Genomic DNA, 21,125 nt, shown 5'->3' on the forward strand with positions numbered 1-21,125 from the left:
ATCGCGTCGGCGAAGGTGTTGATGATGGTGATGGTGGAAGTGATACTTGACCAGGGACAGATGGGAGATTAAACTTCTGGCTGTGGCTGGAAGGAACGAGAGTCTATCTGCACGGCCATTCAAAACGTGGACTCAGCAGCGCTTGGACTCTGGAGAGGAACACTCGAGCATAAGTTACCTTTTGCTGACAGTCTCACAAGACGCCTTTCTTCCCGTGCCTTCGCGGGTAAGATGAAATCATTTTTTTGCGCTTCTTGCTGCTGAGACACACAGCCAGACGGAGAAGATCAAGTCCAAAATTTAAAGTTGGCCACTCGAGAAGCACCGACCTGCTCAAGAAGAAAATCGTGCTCCTTATCCATATGCAAGACACTTTTGACTCCGTTCCCGTGCGCATTCTCACCGGCATGGGGTTCATTGTCCTTGATGCTCAAGCTGACATTGCCAATAGGGTGCTTGACGTCGGTGGGCCAGGTCAACGAGCGTATCAGCGACCACCTTTCACCGTGCGTGCATGCATGAGTCGAAGTGATGAGCACAGACCGGCTTCAAAGAGCGTTCCAGACGAGCAACAGCTGCCGAGCCCAACATTTCTTGACAGCGTTACGCCTCGCCTGTGTAATCTCGATACGCATCCAAGACAAATCGGACCCGATCTGCCGGCCGGCCCCATTCGGTATCCGGATCGCGTTCACGAGCAACACTTTTGGCTCCAAGCGAGCGTTTGAGCTTCCGACACACGCTTTTGCACCTCCCATATCGGCCTGAGCACAATCAAACTTGCTGCTTAGAAGCGACGTCCTACACGGCTGGAGACCGCCCTGCGACTCTGTTCGATGCAACTCATACCTCCCCAGAGTTAGCCCGACATCGTCTTCCACTATGACCGCAGGCTCCGTATCTGCCAACCTGCACCAACGCCGTGCGCCCGCCGTACGCGAGGCATCCACCTCGAGCGCAGACGAGGACCGCAAGATCTCTGGCAGCAACGGTGCCGCTCCTGCCTCGTCGTCCCGTCCCACACGTCCTTCGCTCGCCGTCAACACCGACCGCAGCTCGGACGGCGACAAGAAGCACAAACGCGGTCACATTCAGAAGCACGAAAAGATCGAGCGCATCGGTCTCCTTCGCGGCTCCTCCTACGTCAAATCGACCGACAAGGACTCTGTCGCCGAACACGAGCTCACCACCTCGATAGGTCTGCAAGACGATGCCGTATACGACGCATATCTTCCGCGACCAATAGCCTTCCTTAGACGCATCATCGTTGCGATATTGAGAAAGGAAGCTCCCATTCACGAGCGTCATCAGAACTGGATTCGAAGACCCTGGCTCGACAGATACTTTGTCAACACGTCGCTGCTGGGCACGCACTCCTTCTTCTTGGTCTTTCTGCCGATGGTGTTCTGGTTGGGCAGCCCACGATTCGGGAGGGGACTCATCAATGTGCTCGCTTTTGGCGTCTACATCTCGTCGGCGATCAAGGACCTCTTTTGCATTCCGCGACCCTACTCGCCGCCCGTCACGCGTCTCACTGTAGGCACGCATCATCTCGAATACGGCTTCCCTTCGACGCACTCGACCAACAGCGTTAGTATCGCCCTCTACATCTACCTCTGGGTGCGCAAGATGCGGGAAGCCGCTCAGCTGGATAGCACGGGCTCGGCACTCTTCGACTCGTGGCTCTGGGAAGCCGGTCTGCTGTTCTACGCAACCAGCGTCGTGTACGGACGAATCTATGCAGGCATGCATTCCATCATCGACTGCATTGCGGGATCAGCACTCGGCGCGGCCATCACAGCGGTCCAATGGGGTTTCTTCGACCAGATTGAGCAGTTTGTCAAGATCAACTCTTGGACCGTGCCCATCGCCATCATCCCTGCAGGTCTGCTCATGGTGTCGGTGCACCCGCAGCCAGTCGACGACTGTCCCTGCTTCGAAGACGCCATTGCATTCATCTCGGTGGCCATGGGGGTCGCGCTAGCGAGATGGACCGGCATCCGATACGGGATGGTGCTCAACACCGATCCGCTCTTCCATCCTTTTTCGAAGCTCGTTGATCCGCTTGCCGGATATCAGGCTGCCAATATCACGGTGCCGACAACACCGTTGATTCAGATCCCCGTAGCAGGTGCAGCAGAGAGGTGGATCAAGCGAGGACTGGTCATGGTCATCGGGCTGGTCAACGTGCTTCTTTTGCGAGTCATTGTCAAGACAGCGTGCAAAGTCATCCTTCCACCCACATTCCGTCTTGTCGACGAGCTGATCGGCTTCAGTCTGCCACGACGACACTACACGCCTGCGAGCGATTACAAGAAGATCCCGCTGGCCGACCTCAGCGCTGTCCCCTCAGTCCTCGACCTGCCATCGCAGATCATCGTCACGGATGAGAGTGGCAATCAGCAGACCATCCAGTCGCCGGTGTGGTCCCCCACTTCGAGTCGACGCGGCAGTGCCGATCCCCGGTATGGTCTCAACGGCTCTTTCAGTCCGCTCTCCACCTCGTCCCCTCTTCTGGGGCGGTCACCTATGCATTCGCCCGTCCCGTCCCGCACCCCTAGTCCGAACCCCATCGAGATGCGTCGCGCGCTGTCACCGGCCGGTCGCAAGCCGAAGAGCAAGATCCAGTTCACCATCGGAACCTCCGCCGGCGACGACGAGGACTCGACCGACTCCCCCGTACAACAGGACCTTCCCATCCCACTGACACAGTCTAGAGCACATCCCAACTTCATCCCGCCCGACGAGCAGCTAGCGAGGAACTTGGCAGCAGACGTCAAGGGTACCACACCAAAAGAGGTCGAGAAGGAGGTCAAGCACTACGATGCGGATGTGCTGACCAAGGTCATTGTGTACACGAACATTGGGTTGTTCAGTGCGGGCTTCATTCCGGCGCTCTTCCAGCATCTCGGGCTGTGTTGACACGCAATGAACAAGATTCACCACCAAAATTGTATCACACCTTCAGTTCGTGCGATGCTCTGAAAGTGTTGCTGATTGCTGTGAGAAACGATGCTAATGCCTCCAGATCTTAACATTCTTATCCCTTCCACCACTGGCGACCTTATCAGCGACAAAATCAACACAGTACACCTCGTCCGTGTGACCCGGCAGATCCTTCCTGATCTTAAACGTCTTGATCGGATCCCAGAGCTTGAGGGTCGAGTCCTTCGAAGCGCTGACGAGCAGTCTCGAGTCGCTCGACCAAGCCAATCGGTACACGGATGCCACATGCCCACGAAGAGTCGCGATGAACTTGCCCGACTGCGCATCCCACAGCTTGACACTGTTATCGAACGATGCCGAGGCGATCTTTTTGCCGTCGGGGGAGAAGGCGACGTGGTTGACCGTCTTTTGGTGGCCCGTCAGACGGGCGATGGGTTTCTTGGGCGTCGCGGCGGTGCCTCCGATCTGAGGAGGCCACAGGAAGAGCGTGTGGTCGTCTGAGCCGGTAATGATCGTTTCCGGAAGACTACCGGACCCAGTGGCCTCTTTGTACCGCTTCAACGCTGAGGCGTGCGCATCCTCGTCCGAGGGTTGGACGTAAGACGGAGTGGAAGCGGTGGAAGAGGCACGACCAGTGTGATCGAAGGGTCCAGTGCGAAGGATGAAATCCGTCGAGAGCGCAATGGTGTTGACCCAATGCGCATGCTCGTTGAGATTGCGGATCAACTTGCCGCCCTCGGCAGACCACACCTTGACAGTTCGATCCGACGAAGCGGTGTAGATCGCACCCTCTCCACCCCAACGCACGCAATTGACGGAAGCGGTGTGTCCGCCGAGCACGTACTCGCACCTGCCCAGGGTGGGATTCCACACGCGAACCGTACCGTCTTTCGAGCTGGACGCCAGACGCGGGTTGATGTGATTGACGTGGATGGGCTCCCACGAGAGCGAGGTGATCCACTTGGTGTGTCCGCGCAGAGGTTTGCCCGAAGGCGCGGCGTTGCGCGCTGCTCGACGCTGCTTGACGCCCATCTTTGCTTTCGCATCCTCGCCGTTTTCCTGCTGTTCCTGCTCGGCCTGCCATTCTTCGTCCACCTGCTTGCCCGTCCGTGAGAGCCAACCCTTGCGACCTGTGAAGTTGGGATCCAGCGCTTGCCAGATCCACACCTCGCCGTCCATGCCGCCGGTAGCGAGCTTGCGCTCCCGACCCTCCCACTCGGCGCAGAGGACCCAATTCGAGTGCCCGACGAGCGTGTGCATCGGTGTTTCCGTATCCAGATCCCACAGTCGGGCGGTCTTGTCACCCGCACCTGTTGCGAGAAGAGAGCCGGTGGGCGAGAAGGTACTGCAAAGAATCGGCGAAGCGTGACCGCTCATGGTGCTGGAGCATCGGCTGACGGGTCGGACCTTGAACACCGCCTGCGGCTCAAAGACGACCGTGAGCGTGTCTTCCTGGCTGAGACCGAGCTTCTTTGCTGCTTGGGAACTGAGCACGTCCTGGGTGAGCGAGTCGTTGATCGGCAGTCGTGCGTTGCTTTTGACCAGTTCCACTTTCTCTTCTGTGTCGATGCCTGCGCTGGCTGTGAGCTGTTGCAGGTCGACGTGGAAGGCATATGGAAGATCGTCGTCGTCGTCATCATCATCGTCCGAGCTGGCTTCTGGGTCGTCTATCGATCGCTTCTTTGGACCTTGTGCTTGCTTGAGCTGACGTCTGAGCTGATTGATGATAGCCTGCAGCTCCTTCTGCCCTGTCGAGGCTGGCAGGTTGATGGTAGGGCCGAGAAGTGTGCCATCTTGACCGGACTGGAACTGGATGACGAGCGTCTCGGTGGACGGACCAAGTTGACCTTGTGATTGGAGCAAGGCAGCCTCGCGCGCCGCCTTCTCGTTCACTAGACGTTGCCTTTTGACTGACCTCTGTGGAATCTGTGTCGCCATCTTGACGTTCTTTGATGAAGAAGGAGGAGGACAAGGCTGAGCAGGTGGTCTAGGTCGATGCTTGTGTGGAGTGCAGCCTGCTCAAAAATTTCAGAAGAAAAAAGTCACAGGCGAGAGAGGCAAACAGGGTCCAACTGAGCCAATCGGCCCCGATTTAGACTGCAGCTCAGCTGCCGCGAGATTTTTTTTCTTCGCTCGCAGATGAAATTTTGGAAATCGAGGCGAGCTGAGAGGCTGGCTGGGATATCCTCGTCCAGCTCACCTTGCCTGAAAGTAACCACGACCATCACCAGCGCGGCCAGGATCACAAGCTTGCACTCTCCAACCGGGCACCATCGACGACGATATACAGCAGGCTTGCTTGTACGTCTTCTAGTTTCTTCCAGGTGGAACGAGGAACGAACGGAAGAGACCTTCTACCTTTCTGGCGAATCTTCTTGCTTGAAGTGCAACCTTTCACGACACTGTCACATTCATTGCCTCCCACACTGCACTCGTCTCTAGCTACGGCATCAAACTGTCTCTTGATCATTTCGTCAATATGGCGGCATTAAAGGTAGCCTCAGCGAAGGCGTCCACCTCGGCCCTTCCCAACGGCACAAGCCCCAAGAAGACACCCACCAAGCTTTCCAAGTCGCCAAAGACGACCAAGGTCAACGGCACTGATACCAACGCAGAAGCCTCCGCCTCAACGTCAGCAAGCGTCTCCTCCACTGTGCTTACGGGCAAGTACATCGACTCGTTGACGAAGCACAACAGCGCCTTCACCTCGCTCCTCCACCTCATCCCACCGCAGTTCTACCTCACACGCGATGACGCCGACGACCTCGCAGAGGACGGCGCTTCGTCCAAGTACATGAAGAACAAGCGCAAGAAGGCCAAGTCAGAGATCGAGGCGAAAGAGCGCAAGGACAAGCTGCGCGAGGCAAAGAAGCAAAGGCTCGACCCAGACAACTTTGCCACTGTCACCGACATCCAAGCTGAACGCGCTGCGGCCAAGGCAGCTCGCGAGGCAGCAGAAGCCGATTCGGATCTGGATATGGACATTGAGGGCATGGTGTCTGCCGACGATGATGATGAGGACGACGAAATCAGAGGCGGGCCGAACGGCGCAGCAGGTGACACTGATGATGACATGCAAGATTCCGATGAGGAAGACCTTCCACCCAAGCCTTCCACCCAAGCTACCGATGCTGCCAAGAGTCCTGCTATCAAGAACGTCCAGACGGAAGGCGAGCGCAAAGCGTCGATCGACGCGCTACGTGCCAAGCTGCACGCCAAGATCGCAGGGCTTCAACGAAAGCGAGGCCTCCCGACAGACGCCACCGACGATGCATCGGAAGACGGAAGCAGTGTCATCAGCTCCAAGGACGAACTCCTGGAAGAGCGTCGCAGACAGCGATTCGACGCACGCGAACGCAAGAAGCAAGAGAAGAAGGATGCCAGGGCGGCAGCCAAGGCCAACATTAAGGCGAAGCGCGCTGGCATTGACAACGCCCCCAACGGGCAGAAGTCGAGCAACACGTTCAATGTTGCCACCAAGGCACCGGCGCTCCTTGTGGCTGAGCCGGGGTATGGCGACCAGCGCAACGGCGCTGCTGGTGCAGGCGCGTCCAGCATTGATGTCAACGGCAGCTCGCTCAACTTTTCATCTCTCGACTTCAAGCCTGTGGGTGCGTCAGGAGCAAACATTCCTGACTCGTCAGCTTCCGGCAAGAAGAACAGGCTTGCGCTGCCATCCGACCCCAAGGCCGCGCTTCAGGTCCTCGAAAGCCGAAAGAGGCAGGAAGAGGCCCGACGCGCCAAGCTGACCGCCAAGATGGGCGACGCACCCGATGCGCTCTCTGCCAAAGTGTCCGAGCTGGACGAGCAGAAGCAGTGGGACAAGGTGCTCGCCTCGGCGACGGGTGTCAAGATCCGCGACGACGAGAAGCTGCTCAAGAAGGCGGTCAAGCGCAAGGACAAGCAAAAGGAAAAGTCGAGCAAAGCGTGGAACGAGAGGCAACAGCAGGAGACACAGAAGCAGGCCGACCGCCAGAAGAAGCGCCAGGACAACATTGCAGCTCGTAAGGCGGCTAAGGGTGGCAAGAACGGCAACAAGAAGGGATCATCGTCGACGCTGTCCAAGTCCAAGACGCCTGTGGGGAAGAAGCCCTCCTTTGGAAAGGCAAGACCCGGCTTCGAGGGCAAGAAGATCGGAAGGTCAAAGAAGTGAGCGATATTCCATCTACTCCATTTCTGCTTGTCACCTGTTTCTCTCATGCACTACCTTTGCATCTCAATCACATCTGCATTCACCGGACCATGACCCTCTCTGCTTTGTGAGGCGTGGGAGACGTCGACTGTTGCAAACAAGCGAGAGTCTTGAGTTGCAGCATCTCAGGGTCTGATTTCTCTCGCGCGGTAAGAAGATCTGCAGACCCGCATATCTGGAGAAAAATGCAACAGGAAAAAGCGGCAGGAGATGAGTCTGCATGAGTCGAGTCATTTTTCACCTGCTTTCTCACAGCTAGATCAGGACAGCTTGACGTCTCGTTATACATCTAAACCCGCCGCAATGGACATGTCGGATCTTCATTGAGGGTAACAGCTGGAGTTCAGGAGCGCCCAGAGTCCTTCGAATAATCAACAAGTGTGAGAACGATGTCAACAGGCCTGCGAGAGGCTGGGCTCTATTTGAGTCAGAACACCGAAGAGAGGCCGCTGATGCTGCTTTTCTTTGTCTCTATAATTCCAGGCTGGAGGAAATTGGCCGTGTTGGCCTGCAAATGAGCCCACTTGTCGAGCGACGTTTGGTCTCAATCCTTCTCGACTTGATCTGCTTCCACATCCCCACCTCACCATCCTCTGATCCAGATCAGTCTGCCTGTTGCCTGAGTTGCCAACGCTTGCGCACACATCGTTGCCAGGTCAAGCTCAGCAAGACATTCGATTAGCTCAACCTCTGCCGTCAACGTTGGTCTGTCACTTCGCCCTCGAAGCCCGTCTCTCGTTCGTTGGCCGATCAACGACTTCGATCTTCCAGCCTGTCCGCGGCTCACGCCCGTAGGCCACACCTAGCAGCTGCAGCCGTTAAGTCCTACTCTCTTCGAGAAGCCGCCTTCATCTTTTAAAAGCAGCCTGACTGCATTGGGTCTCGGAACGCTTTCTTCGTTCCTCGACCTCTTCCTCCCTTCAACATGGTGGCAGCACCTTCGACCGAGCAGCCCGTGCTCAGGACAAAGACGCCCTCCTATCATGCTCCGCCATCCACCGATCCGCGTTCGGGAGCCAGCATTCACACGCTGCGATGCTTGGACACCCCAATTCACCTCGGCTACCACCTGATCCCTCACATCGCCAAGACGCTGCTCGCCACGCTTCCTTCTTCCACCTACGTTCTCATCACCGACCAGCACCTCGAGTCAAGATGCAGCGTCACTACCGCCTTCCGCCGCGAGTTCGAAAAGGCCGCAGCCGACCTCTCCTCATCTCACACCTGGAGGCTACTCACCAAGGTCATCCCGCCTGGCGAGGCCTCCAAGAGCAGAGAAGGCAAGAACGCCATCGAGGATTGGATGTTCGAGCACCGCGTCACTCGTGATGCCGTTGTTCTTGCTGTCGGCGGAGGTGTCATTGGCGATCTTGTCGGCTTCGTCTCGGCCACTTTCATGCGTGGCCTCAAGTTTGTCCAGATTCCCACCACGCTCCTTGCCATGGTCGACTCGGCTGTTGGCGGCAAGACGGCGATCGATCACCCACTCGGCAAGAATCTCATCGGCAGCTTCCACCAGCCCAATTATGTCTTCATCGATGCCGCTTGGCTCAAGACGCTGCCGCCACGCGAGTTCAGCAACGGTATGGCCGAGGTGGTAAAAACGGCAGCAATCTGGGATCCCATCGACTTTGCCAAGCTCGAGTCCAGCGCACCCGCCATTCGCTCCGCCGTACTTGGGCCTTTCGCCAAGGACGCTCCCTTGGATCAAGGCAGGACCCTCGACACGCGCACCGAAGCTCAGTCGCTCTTGCTCGATGTTATCCGCGGCTCTGTCGGTGTCAAGGCTCACATTGTCACCATCGATGAGAAGGAGACTGGCCTTCGAAATCTCGTCAACTTCGGACACACCATCGGTCACGCCATCGAGGCCGTGCTGACACCCGAGATGCTCCACGGAGAGTGCATCTCCATCGGCATGATCCTCGAAGCCGAGGTCGCTCGTTACATGCACGGTCTGAGTCAAGTCGCCATTGGCCGTCTCACTCGCTGTCTCAAGGAATACGATCTGCCCGTCTCGCTCCACGACTCGCGCGTCACTCGCCTCGCCAAGTCGCTCGACGTCACCATGGACCGTCTGCTGGACATCATGAAGGTCGACAAGAAGAACTCGGGCAGCGACAAGAAGATTGTCTTGCTCAGTTCCATCGGTGACACTGTCGAGGACAAGGCTTCTACCGTCAGCGACGACATCATCCGCCGAGTGCTCTCGCTCGGTGCCACCGTCACGCCAATCCTGGAGCGTCCCAACAACCCAAAGGTAACCCTCTCCACCCCTGGTTCCAAGTCCATCTCCAACCGCGCTCTCGTTCTCGCCGCTCTGGCTGGAAACACGTGCCGCCTGCGCAACATGCTTCACTCGGACGACACTCAGGTCATGATGGCCGGCCTGCACGATCTGCAAGCCGCTCGCTTCGAGTTCGAGGACGGCGGAGAGACCATCGTCGTTCACGGCAACGGTGGCGCCCTCGGACGTCCCGCCAACAACAAGCAGATCTACTTGCAGAATGCCGGAACGGCTGCTCGTTTCATGGCCACCGTCGTCAGCTTGGTTCGCAATGATGGCAACCAGGAGCCTGTCGTCATTACCGGCAACAAGCGAATGAAGGAGCGCCCCATCGGACCGCTCGTCGATGCTCTTCGATCCAACGGCACTTCCATCGACTACCTTGAAGGTCAAGGCTGCTTGCCCCTCGCCGTCAAGGGCACCACGCACGGCTTCAAGGGTGGCAAGATCCAGCTCTCGGCCACCATCTCGTCGCAGTATGTCTCGTCTATCCTTCTCTGCGCTCCCTACGCTGCGGAGGAGGTCGTGCTCGAGCTCGTCGGCGGTCAGGTCATCTCGCAGCTCTACATCGACATGACCATCGCCATGATGGCCACCTTTGGCATCAAGGTCGAGCGTCTCGTCGATGCTGCTTCGGGTCGTCCTTCGAACACATACCGCATTCCCAAGGGCCAGTACGTCTCGCCTGACGTCTACGACATTGAGAGCGATGCCAGCAGTGCTACCTACCCTCTGGCCATCGCCGCCATTACTGGCACCGAATGCACGGTCCCCAACATCGGCTCTGCCTCGTTGCAAGGGGATGCACGCTTCGCGAAGGAGGTCCTCGAGCCCATGGGCTGCACCGTCGTTCAGACCGCAACCTCGACCACGGTCACCGGACCCCCCGTCGGCCAACTTCGCCAGATCGGGCTGGTCGACATGGAGCCTATGACGGATGCTTTCTTGACTGCATCGGTGCTTCTTGCCGTCGCTGCTCAGCCTGCTGCCAACGATTCGACCTCGACTGCTCGCGCTTCAACCCGCATCACTGGCATCGCCAACCAGCGAGTCAAGGAGTGCAACCGAATTCGAGCCATGATGGATGAGCTCGCCAAGTTCGGCGTCGACACCAAGGAGCACGAGGATGGCCTCGAGATCTTTGGCATCGACTACCGTCAGCTGCGCGCCAACGTTCGCGTCCACTGCTACGACGACCACCGTGTGGCTATGGCATTCTCCGTGCTTGCCAGCTTGGCTCCCGGCGCCATCTTGGAAGAGAAGCGATGTGTGGAAAAGACGTGGCCCAACTGGTGGGATGACCTGGAGCGCAAGCTCGGCATCCGAGCGCACGGTGTCGACCCAGAGTGCTCGCCCAGTCTCTGCATCTCGCCCTCGCACTTCAACAAGGCTAGCGTCGCAGGTGCCAACGGCACGCACGGCGTCTCGTTGTCTCAGTTGACGACCAGCCGAGCCCTGACCCCGCGCAAGTATAGCAAGGATGCGAGCATCATTTGCATCGGCATGCGTGCCTCGGGCAAGACCTTCCTGGGTGCCATCGGTGCCGCTGCGCTCGGACGCACGTTCGTCGACGCCGATGTCGTGTTCAACGAGAAGCTCGCTGCCAAGGATGGTCTGGGCGATTTCGTCAAGCAGAACGGCTGGCCCGCTTTCCGACAGATGGAGCTCGAGATCCTGCAAGAGTTGATCGTGCGTAACCCCACCAATGCGCTTATCTCGCTCGGCGGCGGTGTTGTCGAGACCGAAGCTTGCCGAGAGATCCTGGCAGAATATGCGCAGACGAAGGGTCCGGTGGTCTACATCGTTCGCGACACGGATGCGATTGTCAAATTCCTCGAGACTAGCGACCGTCCCGCTTACGGCGAGCCGGTGATGGATGTCTACCACCGCCGCAATCCCTGGTTTAGCGCTTGCTCGTCCGCCGAGCTCGTCTCGTACTCGGAAGGCGAGTCGCTCGCCGTTCAGCCGTGCGCGAGCAATGTGCCCAGTGCCTCGTTCACGATTCAGAAGCGATTCGGGCTTGAGACCGAGGTGACGCGCTTTTTCAAGTTCATCACTGGCCAAGACACGAACCGCATCGAGGATCTCGTCATTGACAGCCGAAAGGGCGGCCGACGAACGTACTTTCTCAGCCTCACCTTCCCGGATCTGCTGCCCAACCTCGAGCTGATCCGGAGCATGGAGACGGGAGCGGACGCGCTTGAGTTCCGTGCGGATCTGCTCGATCCCTCTGGACAGCCAGTGACCAAGTCGCAGGTCCCTCCGACCGAGTACGTCAAGAACCAGCTCGCCGCTCTGCGTCACCGCACTTCGCTGCCGATCGTCTTCACCGTCCGCACCCAGTCGCAAGGCGGTATGTTCCCCGACGGACTGCAGAAGGAATACTTTGAACTCATCAGCCTGGCCCTACGCCACGGGTGCGAGTACATCGACCTCGAGCTCGGCTGGGACGACGAGCTGCTCTCCGCCGTCATCGCCGCCAAGGGCCACAGTCAGATCATCGCCTCGTGGCACGACTGGTCCGGCCGTTTGGACTGGGAGAGCGAGTCGACCGCCCAGATCTACGAAAAGGCGTGCCGCATCGGCGACATTGCCAAGATCATCGGCAAGGCCAATTCGATGGAGGACAACTACAGTCTGGAGCGTTTCCGTGCCCGCGTGTCTGCCACGGCGACCAAACCGCTGCTGGCGGTCAACATGGGTGCTGTGGGGCAGCTGAGTCGGATCGTCAACCCGGTGTTTACGCCGATTACGCACGAGGCGATGCCGTTCAAGGCGGCGCCGGGCCAGCTGACGTTCCGACAGGTGCAGACGGCGTTGGCGCTCATCGGTCAGGCGGAACCGCTGAAGTTTGCCCTGTTCGGCAGCCCAATCAGCCACAGTCTCAGCCCTGTGCTGCACAACACCGGATTTGCAGCCTTGGGCCTGCCGCACCAGTACGAGCTGTTCGAGACCCAGGAGGTGGACGACAGCCTCGCAGCGTTCATCAAGGCCCCCAACTTTGGCGGTGCCAGCGTCACCATCCCGCACAAGCTCAACATCATCAAGCTGCTGGACCACGTGACGGACGAGGCGAAGGCCATCGGCGCGGTCAACACGGTGATCCCCGTGCGCGATGGTAAGGGCAACGTGACGTCGCTGGTGGGGGACAACACGGATTGGATCGCGATCGAGACGCTGGCTCGTCGTTCGTTGCGCACGGTCCATCTGGCGGATCCGAGTCTGACGGCGCTGGTGATCGGTGCGGGGGGATCGGCGCGTGCTGCGCTGTTTGCGCTGTACCAGCTCGGTGTGAAGCGGATTCTGCTGTTCAACCGTACGCTGGCGAATGCCGAGAAGTTGGCGAAGGAGGTGCCGGTGGAATGGAACGTTCAGGTGCTCGAATCGCTCGATCAAATCGCCGCGCTGCCAGCGGACCAGTCACCTTCCATCGTCGTCTCAAACATCCCCGCTGAAGGCGCAACGCTCGACCCCACCGCAACGGACCTCATCCATATTCCGACTGCCATTTTGCGAAACCCAGCAGGAGGCGTGGTCATCGATATGAGCTACAAACCGTATCTGACGAGCCTGCTGCAGCTCGTCGAGCAGGTCAATGCGGCGACGGCGCCCATCAAGGGTAGGAAGCTCTGGACCGCTTGCCCAGGCATCACGATCTTGCTCGAACAGGGATGCCACCAGTTCCAGAGGTGGACGGGACGCGAGGCGCCCCGGGCCCAGATCGAACAGGTGGCTTGGGACGTGTATCTCGAGCGCTGAGACTTTCAAGTCGAAATGGATGGTGGCGTTTGCATCTTGTCCGATTCCCAGACCGTGCGCGTGTGTACGAGTTGAGAAGAGTGGACTGAGCGAAAGGCAATTGCAAAGTGAAACGACAGTCAGATGGTACAAAGAGAGTAATAAGAAGCCAAACGAGTTGACAAAGTCAACTGTATGAGCGGGTCCACGATCTAGGCGAATCGGCCTTCCACGGTTCGTCGGTCCTTTCCTCGCCAACCCGACTCGTGAGCCCTCTGCTGAGCGTGAGGCTCCTCAGGCCGGATGGCTGCGGCGCGTCTCCTTGCGGCCCGCTCCTCACGAGGCTGATAACGTTCAGCTCTGCTACGCGCTGCTTGGCCGAGTGGCTGGCCCCGTAATTGCTCTGTGCTTCCTTCATCGCCGCGCCCACCGCACTTCTGTAGATCAGATTCGCCAACAGCACCATGGTGTACAGTGCGCCATTAAGCAAATAGAATGGCATGTACCAACCCGTTGCGCTGTGACGGAAGAACCACAGGCTCGTCAACGAGTATGCGGTGAGCAGCACCTGCCCCTGCAACGAGTATACGGCGAGCTTGAAGATGACTCTTCTTGCCGCATCCATCGTTGTCTGTCTTCTGAGCACGAGTAAGCGCGCAATGGTCGTTGCCGTCATAGCCACTTCGATGGCAATAAACAGAACGCACCACACCGAAAGGATGTCTTTCACCCAAGGTGCGCGCGAGAGTCGACTCTTGAGACCCACCCTAAAAAAAGCCGCTCCGAACCAGGTCATGAGCGCAAACTGAACGATCACACCCACCAACACCACCCCCAGTGCGAAACGCGTGAGGAGCCTGCGATGATCAAACAGCTTCGCGATGCGCAGCGCAAAGTAGATCTGCCCGATCGATTCGGGTATCGCCTGCAATATGTGGTATAGCAGCACATAAGGTTTGATGGCGTTGACGTCCAATCCCGGGGTCGAGTAGAGGAAGAAAAATTCGGACTGGTAGAAGTGGATGAAGCCGTAGAAGGCTAGCACGATGTTGCACGCGACCGAGATGAAGACGGCTAGCTGTAGGAGGAGAGGATCGCGATTTCGTCCGCCAAAGAGGTGGATGTAGACGGCGTAGAGGGCGCAGTTGACGCCACAGAGGAGGGTGAGGAGGAAGACGAGGATGAGGTAAGGGCCTTCGCAATCGGCGACCGAGATGGGGAGGGTGTCGGGTTTGGTGGCGTGCAGGTAGATGCCTGTGGAGTTTGACGCGGCCGGGTCGCTCATCGTGTGTGGGACGAAGCGCAGCGGAAGAGGAAGACGTGAGAGGGATGCTTTGAGGAGGCACTATCGGATGGCAAGACAGCTTATATATACTGTACAATGACGGGGGCGAAGGCCGTATGGTTTTCCGAAGCCCACGTTGGACACGCTCGATCAGGTTGCCGGGCGGATGTTGCGAAAGGCACTAGCCGCCACGAGAGGAGGAAGGAGCCACGGAGATCTTCATATGAACAGACCTCAGCCCACCTCGGAAAACTCGGATGTGGTCACGTCTGGCATTTCGACGCCAGTCAAACCGATCGACAAGTTGATGGTGAAGAGGGCCTATTCGCGAAGCGTAGCAGCTCCATCGACAGGGACGCGGATGTTCGCCATTCAACAATCATGCAAGCAAGCTGAAGGCAGGTACCTGCAGTGCGATGCCGAGCCGGTGGATACCCATGACTTCGTCTGAAACGGTGTGGCTGTCCCATGCAGTTCCGCATTCGCCCACCCAACCCGGCCCTGCAAGGAAGCCTCCTGACCCATCCACCGCCCTTGTCAATGTTCCTGATGTGGCCGCGAGTGACAGGGAAGACATCAACCGTCCCTTTTTGTTTCCACTAAGCCGCGTTCTCTCACTTTCTCACGCCACAGTCCGAGATGAAGTGGCGTCTGTCCTCACGCTCGTCTGTGCAACGGCGAAGGGACGTGCCACCAACTTCTCTCAGGCTCGGCCACCCTAAGCCCTTCGACTCGACATGAACCGCCGATGACTTTGCCACCAGGCATCAAAGCCGCTCGACGGGTCAGCTTCCCACGCTCAGACCGTGCCGTTGTCAAGTGAGGTCGTTGTCAGATGAAGCAAAACAGAAGAACGGATCGCTTGCAACGGCCGAAATGAAGACCACTCTGACGGCTGTCACACCGGCGATCCGAATCGATCGCTTCATCAAGCCACTCCCGCCACAATAAGACGAGGCATAAGCCAATGACTCTAGACCCGGTCCATATGGCGTATGCCAATGTCGGCTGGCGTTCTTCAGAAGAGGCAAGCGTCACCATCTGTAGCCTTGCCGCTCGTGGACCCAGGGTGGATCTCCCGATCCGAGACCCAGTCGGTGTTTCAAGCCAACTTTTCTTACCCGCTTTTTTGGCGCCTTCTTTTTTGTCTCGACTTTCGCCTCACGGGCTTCGATGCCATTCACCACAAAAGCTCACACGCTTCTAAGCCATCGTTCGTCTGTTGGAACGCATCTCCCTGAAGACAAGAATGTGCCAGCTTGATATGACCGTCGTGTGCGACGGCTAGACCCGGCAGAGAGACGAGAACAGGGGCTACGAAACAAGACAGAGAGCGGCGTCGGCGAATTTCTCTTAGATGTCACACCGGCAAGAAGAAGTGGAGGCCGTAGCTGACACACCCGAAATTTCGGGGCAGCAGCACGCGACTGTCTGTTTGCGCTGCGATGATGATCCTCACTCATCATACATTCTCCAGCTCTCTCGTTTCAGGCCACGACGTGAACCAACATGAAGATTGCAGACGCACATGATGTGCTGCGCAGATGAGTGCACAATGGAGCCTCGCTGAGCCAAGCGGATGAGGGGGATGTGGCAGGAAGGATCTGCAAGTGACGTGCACGCGACCGAATGACACAAAACCAGGGTCCACATGGTGTAAGAAGAAAGCGGGTTGCGTCACACTCGATGGCAAGAACTTCTTCCGGCCCCTCGAGCAACGACGTTGACACATTTGACCGACGTGGAGGCGGGAACCGCCTGGTAGCTGGCCTCTGCTCGACCCCTCCCGTGCTCAAGCTCGTATATAAACCCTTGCTTTCGCAAGCACCTTACTCCTGATCAGCAAACATCACCCCCCAAACCCACTCTCACCCCCACTCACATTTCAAGATCAACATGGCAGGCTCAGGCGTCGAACCCGGACCGCACACTGGCTCCGGCACGGAGGCGACCAACGCAGACCTCTCTGCCCCACAGCGTGCCTCGGTCCTCTCCAACCTCGACTTTTCCGAGATCGCCAAGATCCAGCTTCCCCCCGCGTCTGGCATTGCGGACTATGCCATCTTTGACCGGGATGACGCACGTGCCGTGCACGGCTCCCAACCGTCCTTCACCAAGTCCTTTGAGCCCGAACGCATTCGCGAGCTGATCGACGTCTTCGTCCAGGCCACCGCACCTTCCGTCTCGGCCTCTGAGCTGAAAGAGTCGACCCGGGAGATTGAGCTCGCCGGTAAAACGTTCACCATCTCCGGCCCCCGTGGCGCCCAGTACCCGCTCGAAATCGCCACCCTCCACGCCAAGGACGGTGGCGAGGTCTACTTTGTTGCACCAACCGCAACGTTGTTGCTCCTCTTCCAGACCGCACCGGGCGCAGATGTGCAGTATCAGAGCAACGAGAAGCAGGGCGTTTGGACCGCTGTTAGGTCCTTCGCTTTTGCTCTCTCCGAAAAGGGCCTCTAAGCAAATCAATCTCAATGAAACATCGTTCAGAATGGATGAGAACAAGTTGGATGACCAGGTGACATGAACGCGTGACTGTATGCTAACAAAGTGAGGGAAAGATATGCGAAAGTTCTAGGCGACAAGCGCCTTGTCTAGGCCCTGCCAGATGTTGATCTGCCCAGCATGGCCGACCTCGGGTCGAAGGAGAATCGACAACCCCACATCCTCCGCATCCGGATACACCCGGGTGGACAGAACCACCAGATCGTCCACGAAGATCTCGAGCACCGAGTTGTCCATGAACAGCCGGAGGTTGTGGGTGCCGCTCGGCGTGGCGGAGAGCGGCGCGCGAAGGGTGGACGTGTTGATGTCGAGGTTCTGAGCGATCACCGACTGCTTGCCTGCCGAGTGCGTGCGATCGACAACGAGCTGCGATTCGGAGAGGTAGATCGAGGTGCGTGTGGAGAGGTCTTTGCTGTGCGCGACGATCAGGCCCGGTTGTGCGGCAGAGAGCTCCATCTCGACCTCATACGATCGACTGACTACCGCTGAGACAGGCGCTGCACCGACTTCGACAGCATCGCCCAGCTCCAGGGTTGCAGACGGCACCAGAGCCTCGGCTGCGAGAGTGATGAGCTGGGCACCCTGACGAAGCTTGTACACCTCCTCGGCGGGTCGAATGCCAAGTTCCGTCGATGTAGGATGGTGGAACAGCTCACGAGGGAGCGAGATGAGCCCGGACCAGCCTTGCGTGTCGTAGTAATCTTCGGGCATGTCGTCCTCGGTGATCCAGCCCCACATAATCCGGCGGTCGTGCTTCTCGTCGTGGAAGCTGCTGGCCGCGTAGAGGCAGCCGTGGTCGAGCAAGGCGACGTGTGCGGGCTGGAGCCGAATCTCACCCTTGTCGACCTTGGTGGCGTTGAGGTCCAGCTGGATGTAGATGGATGCTCTTGCGGGTCCAGGCGCGATGCAGCCCTCTGCGTTGATGAGAAGGTACTCGGCTGATGCACCGCTGCTGCCAGCCTGGTCGGCGATGGTGAAGAAGTTGGCCACTTCCCAGTTCTTGCCCAGATCGACGCCGTACGGCTCAGCCTTGCAGTTGACGCCCACGTCGGCGAGCGTTCCGACGAAGGTCCACTGGCTGAGGTCGGTCGGGTCGATCGAGTAGGCGAAGGTGGTAGGCGTCTGGTCCTTGATACCGCCCGCGATGAGGGCGTAGAGGCCAGGTGCCTGGTCAGCTCGACCCAGCAGCTCATCCAGCACCGGCCACTGCGCAATGTAGGGATCACGCCACGAGATGACATCGAGATGCTCGGGCGGCCCATTGAGAACGACACCTTGAGGGATCCAGCTCTCGCCTCCATCCGTCGACGTTGAGAGGACCACCTTTTCGCATCCGGGGCTGTAAGGCAGCGTGTGGTGGATGGGCAGCTGGGAGACGGCCGTGTAGAGGGCGGTCATCTCGCACGTCTGAGCAGCTTCTTTCGCAGTGCCAAGAGGAGATCGGTGAAGGACGCAGCCGGTGAAGACACCCTCCGAGTCGTGATTAGCGCCGGGGACGATAACAGGTGCCGGGCGAGAAGTCCAGTGAATCATGTCGCGGCTGTAGGCGTGTCCCCAGCAGATGCTGCCCCAGGTGGACGCATTGGGGTTCCATTGATACCATAGATGGTAGAGACCGGTGCGTGAATCGTAGGAAGGGCCGCAGGGATCGTTCATCCAGCCATGCGGGCCGAGAAAGTGGGACGTTGGCCTCCATTGATTGAAGAGAAGCTCGCTTGTCGGGCGGCGTGGAGACTTCGAGACGGTTTGCGAGCCAGGCTTGGACATGTTGGGTTCTTGGAGCTCTTCAAGAGGAGAGGAGATCCCCGAAGATGTCGGAGTGGAAGAAGGGGGCGCTGAAGGCGAATCCGAAGTTGTAGGCGAAGAGAGTCCCGAGGAGTCGGATGCGTCCGAGGACTGTCCGCGGGCGAGGGAATGCGAGAGCGACTGCGGACGTAAGCTATGGGTCGAGCGCATGCTTGCGTGAGCGTCAGTTGGTGCGGAAGCCTTGTGAGACACTGGCATCTGCTTTGCAGCAGCGTTCGACGTGGTTTGAGTCGAAGGAGACGACATTCTGGAAGCAAAGTTGAACCGACGCAAGCAAATGAGCTGGCTGTTCGTAGGAAGCAGTCCTCGGTCCGCCTGAAGCAGAAAGATCAGCAGTCAAAGCCCGTGCAGATAAGCCGAGCTTGTCCAGACGACGAAATGTACTTCTGGTGAGGGAGGCGAAGAAGCAGCCTTCTGCACGCTTGTTGGGGCGAAGGAAAGCCCGGGCAGGAAGCCTTTTCTGCACGAAAGCGATCGCCTCTGAGCTTAATGATGCGGGAGAAGCTTGTCTTGACGAAGCTTGATGCTTGCTTGATGAACGAGGGACACTGGCGCTGCACCGAAAGCTAAGCTTGGCAGTACAATTCGAACCTTGCGCTTGTGTAGACGGCTGGCGGCGATGGAGATCAAGGGAACCTAGGAGCGGTCGAGAGAGTGCTGAAAGGGAGCTGGCTAGTTCTGGACTGTAGCAGAGTTGCTGATATGGGTGCTGGAGACAACTTTGAAGCTGTTGCTGGTATTGGTAGAGACGAAGAGCCAAGGGAATGGAAGATGGTGCCCGGGGATATGAGGAGATGCGATCGTGGTTGTCAAGCAAGGATGGTAGTTGGTGATGCTGGATGGGTATCGAGAAGGAGAGAGGTCGAAGCAATGCTTGAAGTATACCAAGATGCAAGCAGCAAGGAACCCCTTGGCCGAGTCTATACCTTGCAAGACGAGGAGGGGAGGATGAGTCCAAGGTCCGGCAAGAATGCTGAACAGGGCAAAAGCGTAAGTGTGGACACTCGTCGGCTGCCTCTCGAGTTCTTTTGGAAGTGTCTCGGCCCAGCCTTGGGCTTCCAACGGCGAAATAATTCATTGGTCCGCACCGAAGAGGCAGCGAGCTGCACCCACGCTCAAAATTGCACTGCAGCGGCGCAGGGCAGAGATTACAATTTCAGACAACCTTTTTCAGCAGCAGCGCTACTCTCGCAAGGAAAGGAGCAGCCTCGGGGCATCCCCGGCGATTCTCCGACGGTGACTATATGAAATCGCCTTGATCGCGCAGCGCTTTGCCCTGCCATGGAAGCAACGGCGCACACCACCTTGGCATCTACTCGACTCCGTCACGCTCGGACCAGCCTCCAAGTCCTTGCTCGACCCGAGACCTGGTGCTGATACGCTTGCCCTTTTTACTTGTTCTTATTCGCCTGGTCTGTTCCCTTCCAACAGAAGTTCAGGCGACTGTACATGGGTCGTACACAGATGAAACACTGAGCAGCGCATTGCTGCCTTGCGTCCTGATTCATTCGCGGCTACAGCGACTGAACCAGTACCGCCATTGTGACTGCGATGCGATAAGAAGCTAGGCGGGGTCGAAGGGTGGGTCTGTGAGAGCAACGAGCGACGCGACCGAATCTCAACCGAATTTTGCGCGGGTCCATCTCGGTGGCGTGTCGGCGCGAACGCTTCTCTGCCAGACGTGCGGGGTAAATTTGTCGTTGCTTGAACACCACGGTCCACGACAGCCAAGCCCTGCCCATCCATCTGAGCCTCCAACCAGAGATCCTCCGGAGTGGCTCCGTTCAATACCAGCTCTGAGGCATTGGGCGCTTTGCTCTGTTCACCGGCCAAAGGCAGCATTGCTTGCAAATTGACCGGCCCGACCCACGACTTGTGAACAGTTTTGACCGGCCGGCTCAACCTCATCTCCTTTTGGCCAAGGTGTAAGAGCGGCGTCAAGTTCCGTCAGCAAGATCGCTCATGCATCGGGATGTCAAGATGAGATCATCAGTAGATCCCTCCCTCTCAACTTTCCGCCGGCTTGCTTGCCGCGCACATTCCTTGATCTCCTCTAATGTCCACTTGAGGCACTCTTTCGACCCTTCTTTCGACGCAGAAAAGCCGTTGTGGTCAGGCCAAGCGCAAGCTTGATGTCGTGGCGACTCCTTCGATTCTCGGACAGCAACGGCCTGGTGTGCAAGCAGACCATCTTTGCCGAGTGGCACGACAACCGCTGAGATCCCTGGCTGCACCGCGTGGCCGTCTCGATGGGCTTGGAGGAGCTTCCTATTCTGAACCTCTACTTGTTCAATCACCCGGTGGGAAAGATGAAGGGCGAGAAGATCGCCGAGACGTCTCGGCATTGGGCAGCTGTAGCGCTGCGG

The 21,125-nt window shown here is 58.1% G+C and overlaps 7 protein-coding genes across 7 annotated transcripts; 4 read left to right on the plus strand and 3 right to left on the minus strand.

Moving 5' to 3' along the window:
* Positions 1–882: 882 nt before the first annotated feature.
* Positions 883–2,922, plus strand: PSEUBRA_000814 (Phosphatidic acid phosphatase type 2/haloperoxidase; the record flags this gene model as incomplete). The annotated part of the gene is made up of 1 exon (XM_016434125.1): positions 883–2,922. The coding sequence occupies one exon, from the start codon at positions 883–885 to the stop codon at positions 2,920–2,922; it is 2,040 nt and encodes a 679-aa protein (XP_016294584.1).
* A 93-nt stretch (positions 2,923–3,015) lies between these two features.
* On the minus strand, positions 3,016–4,884 carry PSEUBRA_000815 (WD40 repeat; the record flags this gene model as incomplete). The annotated part of the gene is made up of 1 exon (XM_016434147.1): positions 3,016–4,884. The coding sequence occupies one exon, from the start codon at positions 4,882–4,884 to the stop codon at positions 3,016–3,018; it is 1,869 nt and encodes a 622-aa protein (XP_016294585.1).
* Positions 4,885–5,425: 541 nt separating this feature from the next.
* On the plus strand, positions 5,426–7,099 carry PSEUBRA_000816 (Surfeit locus 6; the record flags this gene model as incomplete). Its single annotated transcript, XM_016434108.1, has 1 exon — positions 5,426–7,099. The coding sequence occupies one exon, from the start codon at positions 5,426–5,428 to the stop codon at positions 7,097–7,099; it is 1,674 nt and encodes a 557-aa protein (XP_016294586.1).
* Positions 7,100–8,063: 964 nt separating this feature from the next.
* On the plus strand, positions 8,064–13,184 carry PSEUBRA_000817 (Shikimate kinase/Threonine synthase-like 1; the record flags this gene model as incomplete). Its single annotated transcript, XM_016434107.1, has 1 exon — positions 8,064–13,184. The coding sequence occupies one exon, from the start codon at positions 8,064–8,066 to the stop codon at positions 13,182–13,184; it is 5,121 nt and encodes a 1,706-aa protein (XP_016294587.1).
* A 166-nt stretch (positions 13,185–13,350) lies between these two features.
* PSEUBRA_000818 (uncharacterized protein) lies at positions 13,351–14,448 on the minus strand (the record flags this gene model as incomplete). The annotated part of the gene is made up of 1 exon (XM_016434152.1): positions 13,351–14,448. The coding sequence occupies one exon, from the start codon at positions 14,446–14,448 to the stop codon at positions 13,351–13,353; it is 1,098 nt and encodes a 365-aa protein (XP_016294588.1).
* A 1,896-nt stretch (positions 14,449–16,344) lies between these two features.
* On the plus strand, positions 16,345–16,908 carry PSEUBRA_000819 (uncharacterized protein; the record flags this gene model as incomplete). Its single annotated transcript, XM_016434111.1, has 1 exon — positions 16,345–16,908. The coding sequence occupies one exon, from the start codon at positions 16,345–16,347 to the stop codon at positions 16,906–16,908; it is 564 nt and encodes a 187-aa protein (XP_016294589.1).
* A 114-nt stretch (positions 16,909–17,022) lies between these two features.
* On the minus strand, positions 17,023–18,909 carry PSEUBRA_000820 (Glycosyl hydrolase family 32, C-terminal; the record flags this gene model as incomplete). Its single annotated transcript, XM_016434154.2, has 1 exon — positions 17,023–18,909. The coding sequence occupies one exon, from the start codon at positions 18,907–18,909 to the stop codon at positions 17,023–17,025; it is 1,887 nt and encodes a 628-aa protein (XP_016294590.2).
* Positions 18,910–21,125: the final 2,216 nt, after the last annotated feature.

This window comes from Kalmanozyma brasiliensis (assembly GCF_000497045.1).
Source record: "Kalmanozyma brasiliensis GHG001 unplaced genomic scaffold PSEUBRA_SCAF10, whole genome shotgun sequence".
NCBI classification, from domain to species: Eukaryota; Fungi; Basidiomycota; class Ustilaginomycetes; order Ustilaginales; genus Kalmanozyma; species Kalmanozyma brasiliensis.